General features: G+C 44.1%; 1 protein-coding gene across 1 annotated transcript in view; it reads left to right on the forward strand.

Annotated features, from left to right (window-relative positions):
* Positions 1 to 1,047: 1,047 nt before the first annotated feature.
* LOC120048994 (DNA polymerase nu-like) overlaps positions 1,048 to 21,810 on the forward strand; it is a 77,326-nt gene continuing 56,563 nt past the window's right edge. The window contains 14 exon segments of the mRNA XM_038995254.1: positions 1,048 to 1,253; positions 2,315 to 2,726; positions 5,961 to 6,806; positions 8,373 to 8,554; positions 8,776 to 8,888; positions 9,290 to 9,385; positions 10,126 to 10,235; positions 10,620 to 10,680; positions 10,870 to 10,934; positions 13,365 to 13,448; positions 13,523 to 13,618; positions 13,708 to 13,764; positions 13,880 to 13,936; positions 14,994 to 15,059. Coding sequence (XP_038851182.1) covers positions 1,048 to 1,253; positions 2,315 to 2,726; positions 5,961 to 6,806; positions 8,373 to 8,554; positions 8,776 to 8,888; positions 9,290 to 9,385; positions 10,126 to 10,235; positions 10,620 to 10,680; positions 10,870 to 10,934; positions 13,365 to 13,448; positions 13,523 to 13,618; positions 13,708 to 13,764; positions 13,880 to 13,936; positions 14,994 to 15,059 — 2,451 coding nt within the window.

Below are 21,810 nucleotides of genomic sequence, written 5' to 3' on the forward strand. Positions count from 1 at the left end.
TAGACTTTTACTCAAGTAGTATTTTACTGGGTTACTTTCATTTTTACTTGAGTAATTTTCTGCTAAGGTATCTTTACTTTTACTCAAGTATGAAAATTCTGTACTTTTCCCACCACTGCAAAAAGTACATTCTCCTACATAAGTGCGCTGGTATTACGGTTGTTGTCCTTTCAGCATCACGAGCCTGTCACACACTGTAGCCTAGGTCCAATAGGTTTGCCACTGTGCAAACATGTCTATAATGATATAAAGACTGTTACAATTCCCCCTGTCTCCCCTTACTAATAGTGAGGGCACAACTTTCCAACAATTTCCCCCACTCTTCCTTACCAGCGACTCAAGGAAATGCGTACAGTTTGAGGATATTTTTTTATCGAAAGTAAATGACAGTAATGTTACTAGTAAAGTAGGAATCCCAGGTTTCAATATGTGATAAGATATTCATGTTTCAAGAAAGGAGTGTGTATATTTGACCTGGCGAAGCGGTTTTTATGTGCTGACTGAATGGACGCTGATAATTCTGTGTTTTTTTACTCAGCTTGTCTCGGGAAGAAATTACAAGTCCTCATGGTCCAAGATCAAGTAAAGATTTATCCAACACAGAGATGAGACCGAGACACTCAATATGTGGTCTCAAGACTGAGACCGGTCTCAAGTACTACAACACTGTTTAAAACTGCAACATTTTCTGTAAACCCCATGGAGAAATGTGTATAATTGCACAAAATTAACTCTAGAACTTAAAACAACTTCTCTCCACTGTCAAGAGTGGTGCCACTAAAATGTTTTGGTCGGTATTGATGTGTATGGATGTGGATACGCAGACCCGCGAGCAACTGCGGCCCCCATGATGAGTTAATATTTTTTTGTGGCCCCCAGCCCCATTAAAGTTGCCCATCCCTGTCCTAGACAAACAAATATTCAATGGAGATTCTCCATAAAAGTGCTTAATCTGTGTCTGTGAAACTGTCCCGTAAATAATTAAATGGTACCATCCTTCTGTTCATGTATTTTAGTACATGTAAAAGAAACAAAACATAGACATAAATGGTACTATCCTTCAATGTGCTGTGTACCAGGCCTTGGTCCAGACCCCAGTCCTACTCCCAGTCTTCCTCCTCATGGGACCCTTCATCCCAGAGGGACTACTCTCAGACCCCAGCCCTGTCCCAGGACTCTGCCTCCTCTTCTACCCACAAAGTGAGGTACCCTCTGGCCCTCCACACGCCCTCAAACGAGCCTCACTGGAGAGAGTGAGTATCGAAGCACCTTTCTAATACATAACAACTAGCCCCTAGTACTCCTAGATGCTTATTTCTGCTCAGTGACAGATGCATCAAGCTCGTGTTCAGTAGGGATTTTTTTATTTAAGAATCGGAGAGGTACTACCTGAACAGATTTTCATTTTCTCTGTTGACTGATAGCTTTTGGTCTTTTCCCATAGCGCACCTGAAGAGACAGAGCCCACCTTCTCACTCCATTTCGCCTTGGAGGACCAGGGACATTCCAGACCACCCTTGCCCAGAGCGGAGCACCCTAGGCCCCATAGAAAGAAGCCAACTGGGGCCTGTGGACCACCATTCTCCAGAGCTAACGTTAGCATAGCTCCAAAGAACCATGTAAAAAACCTAGAAACTCAAAGTGAAGGCTGGCACTTAGGCAGTGGAGATGGAGAATGGCAATGCCCTGAACGTAGCCAAGAAGAAACTTCCATAGCCCCAGAGGACCAAAGAGAGAGGCTGGCTAAAGCCAAGCCCATTGAAGTAGCCTTAGCTGGTGGAGGAGATGCTGACCATCGGGCCCCAGTGCCTATTACTAAATGGCAGTTTGGGAGTATAGTACTGCCTCCACCTCAGAGAGCTTACAAGGCCGAAGAGAAGGCAGACTGTGACAAAAAGAGACCAGCGAGAGGGCTGTTACTTCCTGCATTAGAGAGCGAGGACTTCACAATGAAGGACATGGACAGTGGTCCGAGCTTTGAACTAAGAGTGGAGGATGACATTGGAGAAAGTTGTGCATTGGAGAAGGATAGATTTGGAGCAAGTCACACAGTAGAAAGGGATGGCTTTAGAGCAAGTCATGCTTTGGAGAGGGATGGCTTTGGAGCAAGTCAAGGTTTGGAGACTGATGACTTTGGAGCAAGTCACACAGTAGAAAGAGATGGCTTTGGAGCAAGTCATTCAATGGAGCGAGATGATTTTGGAGCAAGTCATTCACTGAAAAGAGATGGCTTTGGAGCAAGTCATGCTTTACAGAGGGATGGCGTTGGAGAAAAACTGCTATTCAATGAGGGTGACGTCACTGAGGGCCACAGGGACAGCACAGAAAGCCCGTGTGTAGTTGGGTTAGTTGACCAGCAGGGGGCTCTGCATGGAGACACAGCCCAGTCAAAGGAGGAGATCGTGACAGGAGGAGGACCAAAGGAGAACCTCAGCGAGAGAGACCCCATTATGAGGAAACGACTCTTCGCTGATATGACTACTGACAACCAGAGAGGGATGGGGGGTGGAGAGATGGAGGGAAGAGTGGAGAGGGAGAGAAAGGATGACATCAATAAAGGAGGGATGAAGAAAAAGATTGAGAGGAAGAACAGCAGGAGTAGTACCAAACCCTACCAGCAGAGGAAGGTGTCACCCTCACTAGGGCAGATGAGGGATGGAGAGGGCCAGGGGGTGACAGAGAGGGATAGTCACCCAGAGGAGAGGAGGAAAATGGATGGGCCATTGGTGACAGCTGCACAGAGGAACAGTGGAGGAAACACAGGTTAGTTCAGGACACAGATAGATAGGTTGCCTTTTAGTACAATATATGAGAGCAGAATGTTTGGAGATTTTATATGCTGGACAAATTGGCACTTTAGTAATAAGCCACTAGATGGTGGTACAGCACTTCATTCAGTAGTTACCCAATGAAGTTGTCCATAGATGCTGATTTATGGTCAATTCTGCATTTTCCCTCTAAGCTGATCCTGGATCTGTGCCATGGGCAGCGCTGCTATGTCCAGCAATCTATAGGGCCCTGAGTTTTCCCCTGACCACAAGGCCTGACTAGGGAAAACTCAGGGCTCCAGTCAGCTCATGTATCACAGTGCTGATTAAATAAAAAGTGTGAACAAGTATACAGCAATTATAAAGGACCAGTCTGAACACGCTGACAGAATCTGGACTGCTCTTGTTTCAGTACGCAGGAAGTGTGTGTGTGTGTGTGTGTGTGTGTGAAAAGCTCAGTTAAGAACGGCATAGTGTAGTGACAGAATATCAGTCCTGAGCTATGCGTCAGTGAGTTTAGCTGACCTCACTCAATATGCAGACGCAGGTCTCAAATTCAAACGCAATCACACACACATTTACTCATTCAGACACAAGCACACACACACAATTTTAAGCAGAGAGAACGCATATTTATTTTGTATTTTTCCAGAACCCTTAGCTGCTGGACATTTCATTCCGAAGCCGTCTCAGGAGAGTGGGAGAGTATTCAGAGCCCCCCCTCTGCGGGGCACCTGTCTGGGACAGACCCCCCTGGTTACTAATCATCACAACAACACTCAGGTATTTTACCGCTTCAGCCAGAGGACCATACTGCTTCTGTGCACATAATAGAATGTTTTATCTGCAGTCCGTAATTCAAAAAAACAACAAAATGGCCTCCCAGACGCCATTTGTTTTGGTGAACAGTGAGGGATGGGCCTGAAGAAATGTAAGCTTGTAATAGTTGGTATTTAGCTACCGTGCAGAATACCACTGAAACCTCAACCCCCTGTCCCTCTCCCAGAAACCCCTTTTGCTGCATCCTAAATGTAACATTTTAGTAATTTAGTACTCTGGATAACTCTTATCCAGAGTTAGTGCATTCATCTTAAAGGGATACTTTGGGATTTTGGCAATGAGGCCCTTTATCTACTTCCTCAGAGTCAGATGAACTTGTGGATACGATTTTTATGTCTCTGTATCCAGTATGAAGAAAGTTACCCGTAGCGCAATGACTGGAAGTCTATCTGAAAATAGTCAAGCGCGAGTGTTAGTTCAATCGAGTACAGGCTTAACTAAATGAACAACAGAGACGAATACAATTTGGAATTTTCTTAACTAGTTTGGGGTAAGGCCTCAACTCCGAGGGATGCTCCTCGGAGGCAGATGCTGATGACAGGTAGCCCTATGCTTTTATTTCTTTTTTACCAGTAGGGGGGTGCTGTGGGGTTATTAAGCATACTCTTTGAAGAGGTTTCAGATGTTTTCGGGGGTTGGGCAGGTACTCTGCTGTCCTACCATCAGGGGGAAGCTGGTTCCACTATTGCGGTGCCAGGACAGGGAAGAGATTTCACTGGGCTGAGCGGGAGCTGCCCTCCCGTAGGTGTCAGAGGGCCAAGAGACCAGAGGTGGCAGAACGGAGTACTCGGGTTGGGGTGTTGGGTTTGAGCATAGCCTGAAGGTAGGGAGGGACAGTTCCTCTTGCTGCTCTGTAGGTAAGCACCATGGTCTTGTAGGCGATGCGAGCTTCGACTGTAAGCCAGTGGAGTGTGCGAAGGAGCGGTGTGACATGGAAAACTTGGGGAAGGTTGATCTTGGGAACTACTTTTGACCAGAGCTCTATGGGTCTTGGTCAAAAGTAGTGCACTACATAGGGAATAGGGTGCCATATGGGACGCACCCTGGAGGGTGTGGGGCGTGAAATAGAGAGAATTCCCCCAATGCTCATTCCCCTTCATTTCCATGGAAATGGAAGACTTCAGCAGTATTACGCCACACCACAGGAAAGAGAAGTGATGACTCCCTGTTGGGTACTAAAGTAAAAGGCCTGGCGATAGGGCCTTCTAGTCTATTTACTGTATGTCTCTCTCTCTGTCTGTGTGTGTGTGTGTATGTGTGTGTGTGTGTGTCAGCAAGTAAGCGTTTCTGTTTACAAGGAAATGAGCAGAGCTCTCCCTAGAGAGCTGAATCAGTTGATGATGTTCTCTTGGTAGAACACACACACACTGTTCCGGCTGACTATTTACCTCTACAGTCCTATATTCCCTAGAGCACAATTCAGTTCACTCACACACATACACACACATTGACTCGAACTGCACACACTTTGCATTAAAAGTGGAGTTTCTTCCTATGAATAATGCCGGTGTTCCAGTGCAGAGTAGAGAGACTTGGAAGGTTAGATGGAGGTTAACCTGTTTTCTCTGGACTGGGAAGTCTGGACTCACTGTCTGGGACTAGCTGTGCCGTAGAGAGCACTGTCTGGGACTAGCTGTGTCGTAGAGAGCACTGTCTGGGACTACCTGTGCCGTAGAGAGCACTGTCTGGGAATAGCTGTGTCGTAGAGAGCACTGTCTGGGACTAGCTGTGCCGTAGAGAGCACTGTCTGGGACTAGCTGTGCCGTAGAGAGCACTGTCTGGGACTGACAGGTTTGCTCTGTTAACGCAACTAGACACACACTCTCTTTCTCTCTTACTCTCCTCTCTTTGGCTCTTCACCCTTTCACTTTATCTCTCTTTCTATCTCTCTATCTGTCTCTCTGTCGCTGTCTCTCTGTCACTCACTCACACACACAAACACACGTTTCACTTTCTTGCTCACAGGTGGAAGGAATTGAGAGAATAGCAAGGTTTCTTTTCAGTCTACTCATGCTCATTATCTGCAACCAGAGAATTTAATCACCATCCTTCTGGACTTGAGCCTTCACACTTATCTCTCCATTCATCTAATGTGCATCCCAAATTGCATCCTATTCCCTACATAGTGCACTGCTTTTGACCAGGTCCCATAGGGTAGTGTGCTATATAGGGTATTTGGTAGTGCACTATATAGGGAATAGGGTTTCATTTGGGTCGCTACCATTGACTGTAGTAGTAATAGAATCAGAGCACAGGAGAGAGTCTATTTTAAGTTTCAGAATGAATCGCTTCCTGTGACTGGAATAATGCTTCTCTTGTTCTCTCTTCTCTTCCTCTCTCTCTGTTGTGAAGGCTGGTGTTGGAGGCTCCAGAGAGAGGGGGTTGAGTATAGATCCTGCACTAACCAAACCCTCTCTTGCTGGGCATGGAAGGGCCGCAGGGCTGGGGTCCAGCCTGACCTCTATACGTGCTAGTGGTGAGGAGGAGAGCAGCGGCCATCACCCTCTCCCCTCTGCCCAACAACCGCCCCTGACCCCTACCTTCTCCATCAAAAGTAAACACGGCGCCCCTCTGTCCAAAATCGCCCTCTTCAGGCGGCCGGTGAAATGGGAACCCCCTCAATCCTGTCAGGAGAAAGCAAGGACCTTGCAAGGGGGCCAGAAGTGGTGCAAAACCCAACCTCCCAAACACCCAGCTCTGACTCCAGCCTTTAGCCTTGACCCTCGAGCCAAAACCAAGACCCTCCACAAGACTGAGGGAACCAAGAGTGTTGCTCTAACCCCTAACCCCCCACATCGACCCCCAGCCAACTCAGTTAGGCCAAGACAGGGGGTCACAATGGGGGAGAGGGGGCTTGAATTAACCAGGGACCATTCTAGTTCAGACACTCCCCAGCATAGATCCTCCAAAACCCCCAAACCACCCAAGCTGAAGCGGGCCAAACCTGGCCCTAACCAGGGTCAACTCACCCCAGAAACTGAACCAGAGGGGGGAAGCGGTGCCGGTGACCCCCAGGCCCAGTCCAACCAATCCAAAACCTGTCTGACTACAGCCATGATCTCTGACCCCAGAGTAAGGGATGCTGGGAAGTTGAGTCCTGAAGAGAGAGGCAGGGTGCTGGAGGAGGCAGGGCAGGCCAGTGCGCTGGTTCTGACCATGGTGTACCAGGACGGAACCACTCAGATGGACCCAGAACAGGTGGGCAAGAGTTGGCGAGGCCGGATTGGCAGTTTTCTTTTGACCTTCCAGAAAGTCAAAGCAATGTTTCTAACCTCAGTCCAGTAGACCTGGGCAGAATTGTTTTTATTTAGTAGCTTATTAGAAATACCAACTTTTCAAATACTCAAGGTGATCAAATATAAAGAATCAACTAATGGCAATTATTTCCTTTGATAGGTCTTAGAAAAACCAATATTTCAAAATATTTTGAATACCTCTCAGAAAAACAAATCATATTTGAAGGTATTTGCTATGCAAGTTATTTGAAAACCGACCAAATATTTATTTGGTGAAGAACAAAAAACTACAACAGTTATTTTAATCAGTCAAAATATATATGATCATTAGCACATATATCCTCGAATGAAATACGTAAATGATTGAAGAAAAATTAATTAAGACACGCTAAACAATATGAACTAAGTAATGGAAAGTAATACAAACGTAAACCAAACAGGCATTTAGCTAGATGTAGAAATGTGTTTGTGAGGGACATGGAGTCATCTCAACATTAGAGTAGACATTTTCATGACTGAAATACATTTTCATAATGAGACATAGGGTAATACAATACCTATGTAACAACACTAGACATGAACTTCTTGTACCTACAGTATGTATTCATTTTGTTATTACTACATTGTTACATAGACATTGCTTTATAATTACATAATAATGGAATGATTAGGTACAGTCACTATTCCTCTTGTGTACAGTAGTTACAAAACATCTCAGCTCATTGCTATGCAATTTAAATACAATTACCAAAGTATTATGTAACATCATGCTAATAAAATGTTGCTCTAAAAGTAATTCCAGGCACAAGAACACTTTAATTTTACTGAGAATACTAACAGTAACTGTTAAAACATGACTATTAAGTCAAGGGAACTAAATATCCCAAAACTGCCTTGTTGAATCAACTACAGCCGACACGTGGAAAATCATGTTGATTTGTATTCTGATTAAATGGAAAAGTGTGTGTTTTGAAACAGGAAAAGTGTGTGTTTTGAAACAAGAAAACTCAGATGGACAAAGAGGTCTGAAGTTGTTTTTGCTGAGCATCCAACTTCCTGTTCGCAACGTTACCAAATGGCTGAATTACTCTGCAGTATTTTCAGGTATCGTGAAATGAATTGCAGCTTTCGACCTTTTCAGTGGCACGTTGGAACCGTCATACAATAGTGGAGTGTCGCAACTTATTTATACTCATCATCTGTACTACATCTCTGCTATACTATATCATCTGGATGTAGGGATGCTACTGCTGTAAGCCTGGCAAGCAAGGCTAGTTGTGTCCCAAATGGCACCTTAATTCCCTACGTAGTGCACTACTTTTGACCTGGGCTTATAGGGAATAGGCACTATGTAGGAAATAGGGTGCCATTTGGGACGGGCTGCATTTATGTTATGTCTACTCTCTGTGTGTCCTATAGACCCTCAGTCTGTCAGTGTGTGGGGTCCTATAGCTGCAGCAGCTACGTAAGTATGCTGGTTGGCCATATTCACTGACATGAACTGCGCTCTTGTCTATGTGTCCTGTAGAAGCTCAGTCCGTCAGTGTGTGGGGTGCTGGTGATGTTGAAAAGAGATCTGGACCAGACTGGACCAGTACCAGGACCAGAGGAGGGGGTGGCACAACGAGACAGCCTGGTCTACCTCAGACTGGAACAGAAACCTGCATGGGCCCAGAGCCACCAAGACCACAACCTAGACCTCTTCAATAGGTATGGTATATGTGTGGGAGAGAGGATAGGTACACTACATAGTACAAGTCTGGGGGAAGAATCATCAAATCAAAATCAAGTTTATTTTATATAGCCCTTCGTACATCAGCTAATATCTCGAAGTGCTGTACAGAAACCCAGCCTAAAACCCCACTGGAGGCTTTATTTCCTAGAATCCCACTGATGATTTGCGTCCCTCACTGTGTTTGTGTGTCCTGTAGAGAGATGCTGCTGCAGGTAGTGTCAGGGTCTCAACTGGTGGTGTGTTACAAGGCCAAAGACCTGCTCCGTACAGCACTGCAGCACTACAGACCAGACCTACACTGGAAACAATGTAACTTTGATAAGGCTGTTAAGAACTCCCCCCAACGGAGCTCTGTTGGGGTTGTGGCTGTTTGTCTTGGAGTTCTTTTTTGGAGTTCTTTTCCCCTCTAAAACCATACCCTGTTTTCTACTATATTATTTGATGGCTAGTCTAATACTGGCATACAAGAATAAATGTTTTACCTGTTTAGAGAACACTGGTCTGAAATAATGTTGTAAGTATCGGACAATGAAGTATTGTCCAAGCCAGAACGGTCCATAGGGCGGAAGCAACTTGATTTACAAGTACAACCCCTGGATAGGACTCGAATCTGTCACAGGGCCTATACTGTGTAGTATGTTGTAATCCTAATTTGTCGTTCTATTCCATTAGTTGTAATCCATTATTCTGTTGTGTTCATTCACCCCCAGTCTCATCTTGTCGCGTCCAGGACCCCCAGGTAGCAGCCTGGCTGTTGGACCCAGCTGACCCCTCTTCCTGCTTCACCAACCTGCTTACCAAACACTGTAGAACCCCCCCCAGAACCCCCACACCTGCCCTGGGGGCAAGGAAGGTCTGTAGCACCAAACAATACAACTAGTCTCTCTGGCACACCGGCCATCAATTCCGCCATTGAAGCAGAAGACACCACTAATCCTGGTCCAGAATATCGATAAGGTGTGCAGGCTTTATTTCCAGCCCAGCATCACCACACCTAATTCAACTGATCTCTCATTTTTGTTCTTTATCTAGAGCCCTGCACAAGCATGAAATTTAGGCCCGAGCTCTACCCATGCCCGCGACGTTCAGGCCCTACCCAACCCGGGCCCCATTGCTTCTGCCAAATTGAAGACCCAGCTGTTCCCGAAATCATAAATAACTTTCTCTGTCAGTATATCCGTTAGCTGCTCCTCTGTGCGTCCCCCGCTCCCTGCACGGCCCCCTTTTCTCTGCGTGTGTGAGTATCCACAGCAACGGCTCCGCTGGGCAGCCTGCTCAATGACTACGAGACGTGAGAGAGCTGTTAGCCGGCTACGTTTCGTCACTCTAAACTCTGACAAAACTCACAGAACATTATTGTTTTCTGTGATTGATATAATCTCTCCTGTCGACTCCTTACCTTTGACGAGGTTGAAGCACTTCTAACACCATGTTATGATCTTAGTCAGATATGACTGTACAGAGAGACACTGCGCAGCGGAGTATGAGCAAATAGCTCTGCCTCAAAATGTAAGTGATCAATTTAGTCTTGAAAATGATACTCGAGACCGGCCCGTACCCTAACCCCCCCTCCTCTCTCTCTGTCAGGTGTCCCAGGTTATCACGAGTCTGTCTCTGCTCTACAGGCTGAATATGGAGCTACGCTCTAAACTACAGGTCAGTCCCTCCCTGAGGATCCATGAGACCATGAAACTTCTCGGCTGTATGAGCCTCTCTCTTGTAGTACGCACACACACACACACACACTGATACACAGACACGTTTTGTTCTCCTGTCCTCGTGGGGATTTCCATTCAAAATCCTAGTTTCCCTTTGCCACAAGGGAGAATTTTCCACGTTTTACTATGCTTGTTGGGACTTTTGGGGATTTCAGGTCTTTATTTGTATTGCATTTAAGTCTTTTAATGAATTTTTATCTTATTAACACTTTATTCTAGCTAGCTATTTGTGTAGGTAGCGGTCAAGTAAACAAAATGATAAAGAACCAACCCACACACACACACGCACACATCCTACCTTACTGTCTTTCTGTGTATCCAGAGCCAGGGTCTGTGGGAGCTGTACTCTAACATGGAGCTGACTATGATCCCTGTACTGGCAGGTAAGGACACCATGTTGAGAGGTCATCACGATCCTATGACCTGACCATGCTGAGCTCCTATAACTAGAGGTGAAAGGAGACAAGCAGGAAGGACATGAGGAATCAAGGAAATGCAGTTGACATTCTGTCTAGGCCTATATGTATGTGTACTCTGCTACTATTTATATCATGCTACTCTGGTTCTCTAAGCCATGGAGAGCCACAGGATCCATGTGGACACGGAGTCCCTAAAGACAACATCAGAGATGCTGGGGGTAAGAACTATAATTACAGTACTGTAAAAGGGAGAAAACAGAGAGGGTTTAAGTAGTACACACACACACACACACACACCATGATGCCTCCAGTAGGGGGATGTTTGCAGAGTGTGTCCTGTGTCTTGCTGTGCTCTATAAATAGAAAAGAGAGTCTGTCTGCCTGTTTGTTTCCTTTAGGGTGGAGTGTTGCAGTAGGAATGAGCATCGTCGTCTTACACACACTCACTAACGCACACACACGCTAGCGTGCGTGCGCACACCACACACGGGTTAAAAATTGCTGTGATAATCCAGCAGAATACTAACCAAACTTTTCTTCCGTTTTTCACTACGACCCACACACAATACATGATGAGGATGCAGAGGAGGAGGAAGGGAGAGAGAGAGAGAGATAGAAGGATTTAGGGAGAATAAGATAAAAGGAAGCATGGGAGAGAGGAGAAGTACTAACATAATCATATTCTGAACCGAAGTGTTTGTTTTTGAGTGTGTGTGACACCTACATTACAAGCCTAACTGAAACAGACGGTGCTTTTAAACGACTGACAGAGAGCTGGAGAGAGAAAGAGAGAAGAAAAGGGGGGAGAGAGAGACTCGTGGAGGAGGCGAGGGAGAGACGCACCGAAGACTGATAGGGAGAAAACAGAGAGAGGACGGAAACAGAAGGGAGGACGAGAGGGGTGGTAAATGGAGAGGCAGGGACAAAATAAAAAAGATAGTAAAAAGTGGGAGAGAGAGTGACATGACAAAGTGATGTTTTAGATGTACATTCCCCACTGCAGGAGGAAAATTAGGAGAATGTTCATTCAGATATCTGACAGTATATCAAATCAAATGTTATTTGTCACATGCGTCGAATACAACAGGTGTACACCTCACCATGAAACGCTTACTTACAAGCCCTTAACCAACAATGTAGTTTTAAGGAAAATAAGAGTTTTGAAAATATTAACACAATAAACTAAAGTAAATGTTTTTTTTTAAGAGTAACAATAAAATAACAATAACGAGGCAATATACAGAGGGTACTGGTGCCAAGTCAATGTGGGGAGGTACAGGTTAGTCGAGGTAAATTAGGTAATATGTACAGTACCCTCATTTACCCTCAGTACCATCTTTTAGACACACCTACTCATTCTAGGGTTTTTCATAATTTTTACTATTTTCTACATTGTAGAATAATAGTGAATACATCACAACTATGAAATAACACTTATGGAATCATGTAGTAACCAAAAAAAGTGTTAAACAAATCAAAATATATTTTATATTTGAGATTCTTCGAAGTAGCCACCCTTTGCCTTGATGACAGCTTTGCACACTCTTGGCATTCTCTCAACCAGCTTCATGAGGAATGCTTTTCCAGTCTTGAAGGAGTTCCCACATATTCTGAACACTTGTTGGCTGCTTTTCCTTCACTCCGCGGTCCAACTCATCCCAAACCATCTCAATTGGGTTGAGGTCGGGTGATTGTGGCGGCCAGGTCATCTGATGCAGCACTACAACACTGTCTTTGGTTAAATAGCCCTTACACAGCCTGGAGGTGTGTTTTGGGTCATTGTCCTGTTGAAAAACAAATGATATTCATATAGGCAGGGGTAAAGTGAACAGCGAGTAGAAGCAGCAGCGTTAAAAAAAAGGGGGGGGGGGACAATGCAAGTAGTCCGGGTAGCCATTTGACTAAATGTTCAGGAGTCTTATGGCTTGGGGGTAGAAGCTGTTCAGAAGCCTCTTGGACCTAGATTTGGCGCTCCGGTACCACTTGCCGTGCGGTAGCAGAGAGAACAGTCTATGACTGGGGTGGCTGGAGCCTTTAGAGCCAATAGAGGTAATGGATGTCAATTGAGTCTTCATGGATTTGTCTGTCTCTTGACATAAAAGGACAGTCTCACAACAGAACATGTTGCATCTCTCTCCGTGATAAAATAACTGATTACCATATGCTTTGAAACAGAAAAAGAGAACAGAAGCAACGCAGGCACACACACACACACACGCTATTGTGCTGTGTTGTCTGAAAGCCAGAGGGAAACCCTTTGGTGGAATGTGTTGTTTGATTTCGAGAACGTAGATGAAATACATCAAACATAGGAGAACACACACACACACTCTGGCACACGCATACTGGCACACAGACATTGTGTATAGCAGTCAGATTAGCTCTGCCCGAGGTTTAGGAGAGAGCAGTGATAAGTCCCTGTACTGACGATTATCTCCCTGTCCTCACAGCAACCCCTTTCTCTCCCACCCTCTCTCTCCGCCTCTCTCTCCCCTCTCTTTCTCTACCCCTCTCCCCCCTCTCTCTTCCCCCATCTCTCTCCCTCCCCACTCTCTCTCTCCCCCCTCCTCTCTCTACCCCCCATCCTCTCTCTACCCCCCCATCCTCTCTCTCCCCCCCCCATCCTCTCTCTCCCCCCTCTCTGTCAGACTAAGATGAAGCAGCTAGAGCACGAGGCCCACCAGGCAGCAGGCCAGATGTTTCTAGTGTCCAGCAGCACCCAGCTCAGGACGGTCAGTGTGTGTGTATAGGCGTGTTTATAGGTACTGTGTGTGCGTGTGCTGTCCTAATCCTGCTCTCGCTACAGGTTCTGTTTGAGAAGCTGCGTCTGCAGGAGCGCTGTGAAAACAAGAAGCTCCCCAAGACTCTCAACAAACAACAGCAGTCTACATCTGAGGCTGTTGTGAGAGATGCACACACTGCTACAAACACACACATTTGCATTGCCCTTCAGTAGTATGAGGTAGTGACGCCTCTCTTCTCTGTGTGTAGTTGTTGCAGCTCCAGGACCTGCACCCCCTGCCGAAGATCATTCTCGAATACAGACAGGTCAGTGATGAACACAATATGTTTGACTGACTGATTGATTCATTGATTCATTGGTATCTGCTCACATTACTACAATACTATATGACTTTGTGTGCGTGTTTTTCTTACCCCCCAGGTTCATAAGATCAAGTCCACCTTCGTCGACGGGGTTCTGTCTTGTATGATGAGTAAGGTGAGCACAGACACTCAGGCTGGGACTAAAGCATCTCTAAAGTAGCTGATCTTCTGCACTCCTACTCTGACAAGCTTTGTGAATAAGGGGCCCAGGAGTAAAAACATTTAAATAGAGGGACCTTTCTATCTCTCCTTCATTCCCTATAACAAACACTAGAGGACAGTACTAGTTAATTGTCTTTTGAATTTTTTGTTTATTGCAAAAGTTCTGCAAGGAAATCAAATCAAATTTTATTTGTCACACATACACATGGTTGTCAGATGTTAATGCGAGTGTAGCGAAATGCTTGTGCTTCTAGTTCCGACAATGCAGTAATAACCAACGAGTAATCTAACCTAACAATTCCACAACTACTACCTTATACACACAAGTGTAAAGGGATAAAGAATATGTACATAAAGATATATGAATGAGTGATGGTACAGAACGGCATAGGCAAGATGCAGTAGATGGTATCGAGTACAGTATATACATATGAGATGAGTAATGTAGGGTATGTAAACATAAAAGTGCATAGTTTAAAGTGGCTAGTGATACATGTATTACATAAAGATGGCAAGATGCAGTAGATGATATAGAGTACAGTATATACATATACATTATATTAAGTGGAGTGGCATTGTTTAAAGTGGCTAGTGATACATTTTTGATCAATTTCCATCAATTTCCATTATTAAAGTGAGCTGGAGTTGAGTCAGTATGTTGGCAGCAGCCACTCGATGTTAGTGGTGGCTGTTTAACTGTCTGATGGCCTTGAGATAGAAGCTGTTTTTCAGTCTCTCGGTCCCAGCTTTGATGCACCTGTACTGACCTCGTCTTCTGGATGATAGCGGGGTGAACAGGCAGTGGCTCGGGTGGTTGTTGTCCTTGATGATCTTTATGGCCTTCCTGTGTATGTAGCTTTGGGTCTGCTCTCTGGAATTTCTTAATGACATGTACAAAGAGACTTTTGATGTTTGGTTGTTTGTTACATGCTGAACTGCTCTCTTTCTTCTTCTCTCCCTCTCCTCCCTCTTTTTATGTCCTCCCTCTTTCATTGCTCTCTGTCTCGAAGAACTTCATCTCGTCCACATGGTACCAGACCAGTGCAGTGACTGGAAGAATCTCTGCCAAACACCCAGTGAGTCCCTCATCCTCCATCTCAGGGTTACTCATCCTTTCAACCCATCCCTTTCCTCAGCAATGTCCTTGGCTTAATTTCAACACGGAGGCTCTCTCTTTCTCTCTCTCTCTCTCTCTCTCCCTCTTTCTCATTCTCTCTCTTTCTCACTCTCGCTCGCTCTCTTTTTCAAACTTTCTCTCTTTCTCCATCTCGCCCTCTGTCTTTCTCCCTCTCTCGCTCTTTCTCTATCTCTCTCTTATACACACGCTCTAATGTCTGATGTATTTTTGCTGAGAAAAGCTTCTCTCTCTTGTCCGAACTAGAGGTCGACCGATTATGATTTTTCAACGCCAATACCGATACCGATTATTGGAGGACCAAAAAAAGCCAATACCGATTAATCGGCCGATTTTTATATATATATTTGTAATAATGACAATTACAACAATACTGAATGAACCCTTTTATTTTAACTTAATATAATGCATAAATAAGCTCTATTTAGTCTCAAATAAATAATTAAACATGTTAAATTTGGTTTAAATAATGCAAAAACACAGTGTTGGAGAAGAAAGTAAAAGTGCAATATGTGCCATGTAAAAAAGCTAACGTTTAAGTTTCTTGCTCAGAACATGAGAACATATGTAAGCTGGTGGTTCCTTTTAACATGAGTTCAATATTCCCAGTTAAGAAGTTTTAGATTGTAGTTATTATAGGACTATTTCTCTCTATACCATTTGTATTTCATATACCCTTTGACTATTGGATGTTCTTATAGGCACTATAGTATTGCCAGCCTAATCTCGGATAGGCTTGAAGTCATAAACAGCGCTGTGCTTCAAGCACTGCGAAGAGCTGCTGGCAAACGCAGGAAAGTGCTGTTTGAATGAATGCTTACGAGCCTGCTGCTGCCTACCACCGCTCAGTCAGACTGCTCTATCAAATATCAAATCATAGACTTAATTATAACATAATAAACACACAGAAATACGAGCCTTAGGTCATTAATATGGTAAAATCCAGAAACTATCATTTCGAAAACAAAATGTTTATTCTTTCAGTGAAATACGGAACAGTATTTTATCGAATGGGTGACAACCACACACAACCTTCAATGTTATGTCATAATTATGTAAAATTCTGGCAAATTAATACGGTCTTTGTTAGGAAGAAATGGTCTTCACACAGTTCGCAACGAGCCAGGCGGCACAAACTGCTGGATATACCCTGACTCTGCTTGCACTGAACGCAAGAGAAGCGACACATTCATTTATTTTAACTAAATATGCAGGGTTAAAAAAATATATACTTGTGTATTGATTTTAAGAAAGGCATTGATGTTGATGGTTAGGTTCATTTGTGCAACGATTGTGCTTTTTTCGCGAATGCGCTTTTGTTAAATCATCACCCGTTTGGCGAAGTAGGCTGTGATTCGATGATAAATTAACAGGCACCGCATTGATTATATGCAACGCAGGACAGGCTAGTTAAACTAGTAATATCATCATCCATGTGTAGTTAACTAGTGATTATGTTAAGATTGATTGTTTTTTATAAGATAAGTTTAATGCTGCATCACTGCTTGGTATGGCAACAGCTTGGCATCCGACCGCAAGGCGCTGCAGAGGATATTTATCAATACTTTCTATTATTTCTCTATTTTCTTTCTCTCTGCATTGTCGGGAAGGGCCCGTAAGTAAGCATTTCACTGTTAGTCTGCACCTGTTGTTGACAAATAATATTATTATTTTTTGACACACACAGGCACTGATGCGCTTTACCTCATACACACAACCACATATTCAAATGAGGCATATTGCAGAGCGATACGCTTTCATCTGAGAGGAGTTCATTTGAGGTAACTGCAATAACAAAACGGAACAACTATAAATGCACAGAGTTTGAAAAGACGTAACGCATCGACCAAGCCAAAACAAAGGGATTCTTCTCTTTCTGCCAGCTTTATCTTGCCCCAGAAATATGTGCAGCATGTCCCAGTCTTTCATCTCACGCGCACAGAAGCAGACGGCTCACACACACCCTCTATCTCTCTCCTCTCTCTCTCTTTCGTTCTCTGTGTCTTCCTCCCCACCCCCCACAGAGACACACACCCAAAAGCAGTTGGCACACACACACACACACACACACACACACACACACACACACACACACACACACACACACACACTGACATGGATGCCCTTGACAGTGAAACCAAAGAATGCAAATGAGATCAAGCTTCCTCTCTCCTTTTTTCCCCCTCTCTTTCTTTTTTTCTCTCATTTGGCTGGTTTGAAACGGCGGGGCTCAAAAAGCATTCAGATTTTCGGGCCTCTCTTCTCTGCAGCATTTTCTTTCTCTCTCTCTCTCTCTCTCTCTTTCTCTCTGTCTCTCTCTCTCCCTTCATCCTCTCTTTCTCTCTCTTCTGAGTTTGTCTGCCAAAGCTTTGAATCAGGTTCATTTCTGTCCCTTTTATGTTTATGATGATGCTCACACACGCTTGAATACGATTTAAACACCCTCACGCACGTGCTGCGAGCGCACACACACTCTCTCTTTCTCTGCCCCTCAGCCTGTGTATATGTGTGTGGGTTAGAGATGAGAGCAGCACAGGGGACCTCATTCATGACTGTGTAGTTTTTAAAAGGCAGCAGTCTTGCACTGTGCTATCTGGGGCAGGAGTGAGGAGCAGCAGTCAGGGACATAGACTACAAGTGAATAAGGTGCAGGGTGGTAGTTCATTCAGTATGGGAACACTGTCAGGGAGCCCAGTATGGGATCACTGTTAGGGAGCCATTTGATGTAGGGTTGGGATTGAGTTGGGATTGTGTGTGTTTGGGGAGGGTGTGTGTGTGCGTGCGTGCGTGCGTGCGTGCGTGCGTGCGTGCGTCTCTGTGCTTTTCTCCTGTGATGACTCATTAAGTTGGTGCAGTGTGATTAAATCACTGCACACCCGCACAGCAATCCCCATATGTTTAACATGGGGGTCCACTGGGACCATTCTCTCTTTCTCCCTCTCCCCACCCTTTCTCCTTTGCTATCTCTCCCTACACTATCCTTTCTCCTCACTGTCACTTCCCAACCTTTCTCTCTCTCTCTCCCTCTCCCAACCCATCCGGTCTCCTCACTTTCACTCCCCAACCTCTTCCTTTCTCTCTCTCTCTCCACCACCCCATCTTTTCCCTTCACTGTCACTTTCCAACCTCCTCCTCTTAGAGCACTGTCATCAGTCTCATCTCCTGTAGGGAGTCTCAAAGAAGAAACTGCATACAATAGAAGCATCTCAGACGAGATGTGTGTGTATGTTGGTGAGGAGGGTGCTCTTGTCTGAAATGCCTCGTCAACAGAAGAAGGGGAAGACGGCCCCTCAGCACAGGCTCATTTGTGTTGAGTTGCTTAGATGTACAGTGTATTGCGAACGTATTCACTCTCCTTGGTATTTTTCCTATTTTGTTGACTTACAACCTGGAATTAAAATGGACTTTTTTGGGGGGTTTGTATAATTTGATTTACACAACATGCCTACCACTTTGAATATGCAAAATATGTTTTTATTGTGAAACAAACAAGAAATAAGACAAAAAAACAGAATTGGATTGAGGTCTGGGCTTTGACTAGGCCATTCCAAGACATTTAAATATTTCCCCTTAAACCACTCGAGTGTTGCTTTAGCAGTATGCTTAGGGTCATTTTCCTGCTGGAAGGTGAACCTCTGTCCCAGTCTCAAATCTCTGGAAGACTGGAACAGGTTTCCCTCAAGAATTTCCCTGTATTTAGCGCCATCCATCATTCCTTCAATTCTGACCAGTTTCCCAGTCCCTGACGATGATGTTCTCGGGGTGATGAGAGGTGTTGGGTTTGTGCCAGACATAGCGTTTTCCTTGATTGCCAAAAAGCTTAATTTTAGTCGCATCTAACCAGAGAACCTTCTTCCATATGTTTGGGGAGTCTCCCACATGCCTTTTGGCGAACACCAAACGTGTTTGCTTATTTTTTTCTTTAACAAATTACTTTTTTCTGGCCACTCTTCCGTAAGGCCCAGCTCTGTGGAGTGTATGGCTTAAAGTGGTCCTACGGACAGATACTCCAATCTCCGCTGTGGAGCTTTGCAGCTCCTTCAGGGTTATCTTTGGTCTCTTTGTTGCCTCTCAGATTCATGCCCTCCTTGCCTGGTCCATGAGTTTTGGTGGGCGGCCCTGTCTTGGCAGGTTTGTAGGGGTGCCATATTCTTTCCCTTTTTTAATAATGTATTTAATGGTGCTCCGTGGGATGTTCACCTGACCTGTTTGGAGAGCTCCTTGCTTGGTGGTGTCCCTTGCTTAGTGGTGTTGCAGACTCTGGGGCCTTTCAGAACAGGTGTATATGTACTGAGATCATGTGACACTTAGATTGCACACAGGTGGACTTTACTTAACTAATTATGTGACTTCTGAAGGTAATTGGTTGCATCAAATCTTATTTAGGGGCTTCATAGCAGGGGGTGAATAAATATGCATCCACCACTTTTCAGTTCTTAAAAAAAAACAAAAAAACATTTCACTTCACCAATTTGGACTATTTTGTGAATGCCCATTACATGAAATCCAATTATCAAAATCCAAACATGTTCAATTTGGTTTAAATAATGCAAAAACACAGTGTTGGAGAAGAAAGTAAAAGTGCAATATGTCCCATGTAAAAAAGCTAACGTTTAGAACATTTTTAGAACATGAGAACATATGAAAGCTGGTGGTTCCTTTTAACATGAGTCGTCAATATTCCCAGTTAAGAGGTTTTAGGTTGTCATTATTATAGGAATTATGACGCGTCGACTATTTCTCTCTATACCATTTGTATTTCATATATCCTTTTGACTATTGGATGTTCTTATAGAAACTTTAGTATTGCCAGCCTAATCTCGGGAGTTGATAGGCTTGAAGTCATAAACAGCGCTGTGCTTCAAGCATTGCTAAGAGCTGCTGGTAAACGCAGTAAAGTGCTGTTTGAATGAATGCTTACGAGCCTGCTGCTGCCTACTGCCGCTCAGTCAGATTGCTCTATCAAATATCAAATCATATACTTAATTATAATATAATTAACACACAGAAATACAAGCCTTTGGTCATTAATATGGTAAAATCCGAAAACTATAATTTCGAAAACAAAACGTTTATTCTTTCAGTGAAATACGGAACCGTTCCGTATTTTATTGAACGTGTGGCAACCCTAAGTCTAAATATTGCGGTTACATTGCACAACCTTCAATGTTATGTCATAATTATGTAAAATTCTGGCAAATTAATTACGGTCTTTGTAAGGAAGAAATGGTCTTCACAAAGTTCGCAACGAGCCAGCCGGCCCAAACTGCTGCATATACCCTGACTCTGCTTGCACTGAACGCAAGAGAAGTGACAATTTCTCTAGTTAATATTGCCTACTAACATGCATTTCTTTTAACTAAATATGCAGGTTTCAAAAAAGTATACTTCTGTGTATTGGTTTTAAAAAAGGCATTGATGTTTATGGTTAGGTACATTTGTGCAACGATTGTGTTTTTTTTCACGAATGTGCTTTTGTTAAATCATCACCCGTTTGGCGAAGTTGAAGTAGGCTGTGATTCAATGATAAATTAACAGGCACCACATTGATTATATGCAACGCAGGACAAGCTAGTTAAAGTAGTAATATCATCAACCATGTGTAGTTAACTAGTGATTATGTTAAGATTGATTGTTTTTTATAAGTTTAATGCTAGCTAGCAATTTACCTTGGCTCCTTGCAGCCACAGGTCCTTTTGATGCTGCGCTCGTGGATTGCAATGCAATCGGACATAATCAGCGTCAAAAAAGCCAGATTACCGATTGTTATGAAAACTTGAAATCGGCCCTAATTAATCGTCCGACCTCTACTGCACACACACACTGCGCACACACCGAACACAGCGGTAGCTGCTAGACCCATGTGGTGTATACTTTATTTAACCAGGTAGGCCAGTTGTGAACAAGTTCTCATTTAAAACTGTGACCTGGCCAAGAGGGAGGTAAGGCAATAAATAGGCCATAGTGGCGAAATAATTACAATTTAGCAATTAAACACCGGAGTGATAGATGTGCAGAAGATGAATGTGCAAGTAGAGATACTGGGGTGCAAAGGAGCAAAAAATATAAATAACAGTATGGGGATGAGGTAGTTGGATGGGCTATTTACAGATGGGCCGTGAGCTGCTGTGACAGCTGGTGCTTAAAGTTAGTGAGGGAGATATGAGTCTCCAGCTTCAGTGATTTTTGCAATTCGTTCCAGTCATTGGCAGCAGAGAACTGGAAGGAAAAGCGGCCAAAGAGGAATTGGCTTTGGGGGTGACCAGTGAAATATACCTGCTGGAGCGCGTGCTGCTATGTTGACCAGTGAGCTGAGATAAGGCTGGGGTTTACCTAGCATCTATATTTACCTAGCATCTATATCTCAGAGTCCTGTATTCCTCCACCACTTCCGCTAGTTTACCCACCTACCATTAGTCTGTATCTCATTAGCACAACTCTGTATGAGCCGGTTCCCATATTATTACCGTTCCAATTCACAAGCACTGTGTTAGCATAGCGCTTAGCGGTCAGTGTGCCATCCATCCATCCATAGACACAGACAGACAGGCAGGCAGAGCGAAACCACACCCATTAAGGACGGCTTGTTCCCAAGCTAATTAAATCAAGAATAAAACATGAATAAAACATAGCTGACACACGCTCTTGTCACACACACAAAACACCACACACACTGTTGTTCATATAAACAC

This window comes from Salvelinus namaycush, chromosome 6 (genome assembly GCF_016432855.1).
Source record: "Salvelinus namaycush isolate Seneca chromosome 6, SaNama_1.0, whole genome shotgun sequence".
Classification (NCBI taxonomy): domain Eukaryota; kingdom Metazoa; phylum Chordata; class Actinopteri; order Salmoniformes; family Salmonidae; genus Salvelinus; species Salvelinus namaycush.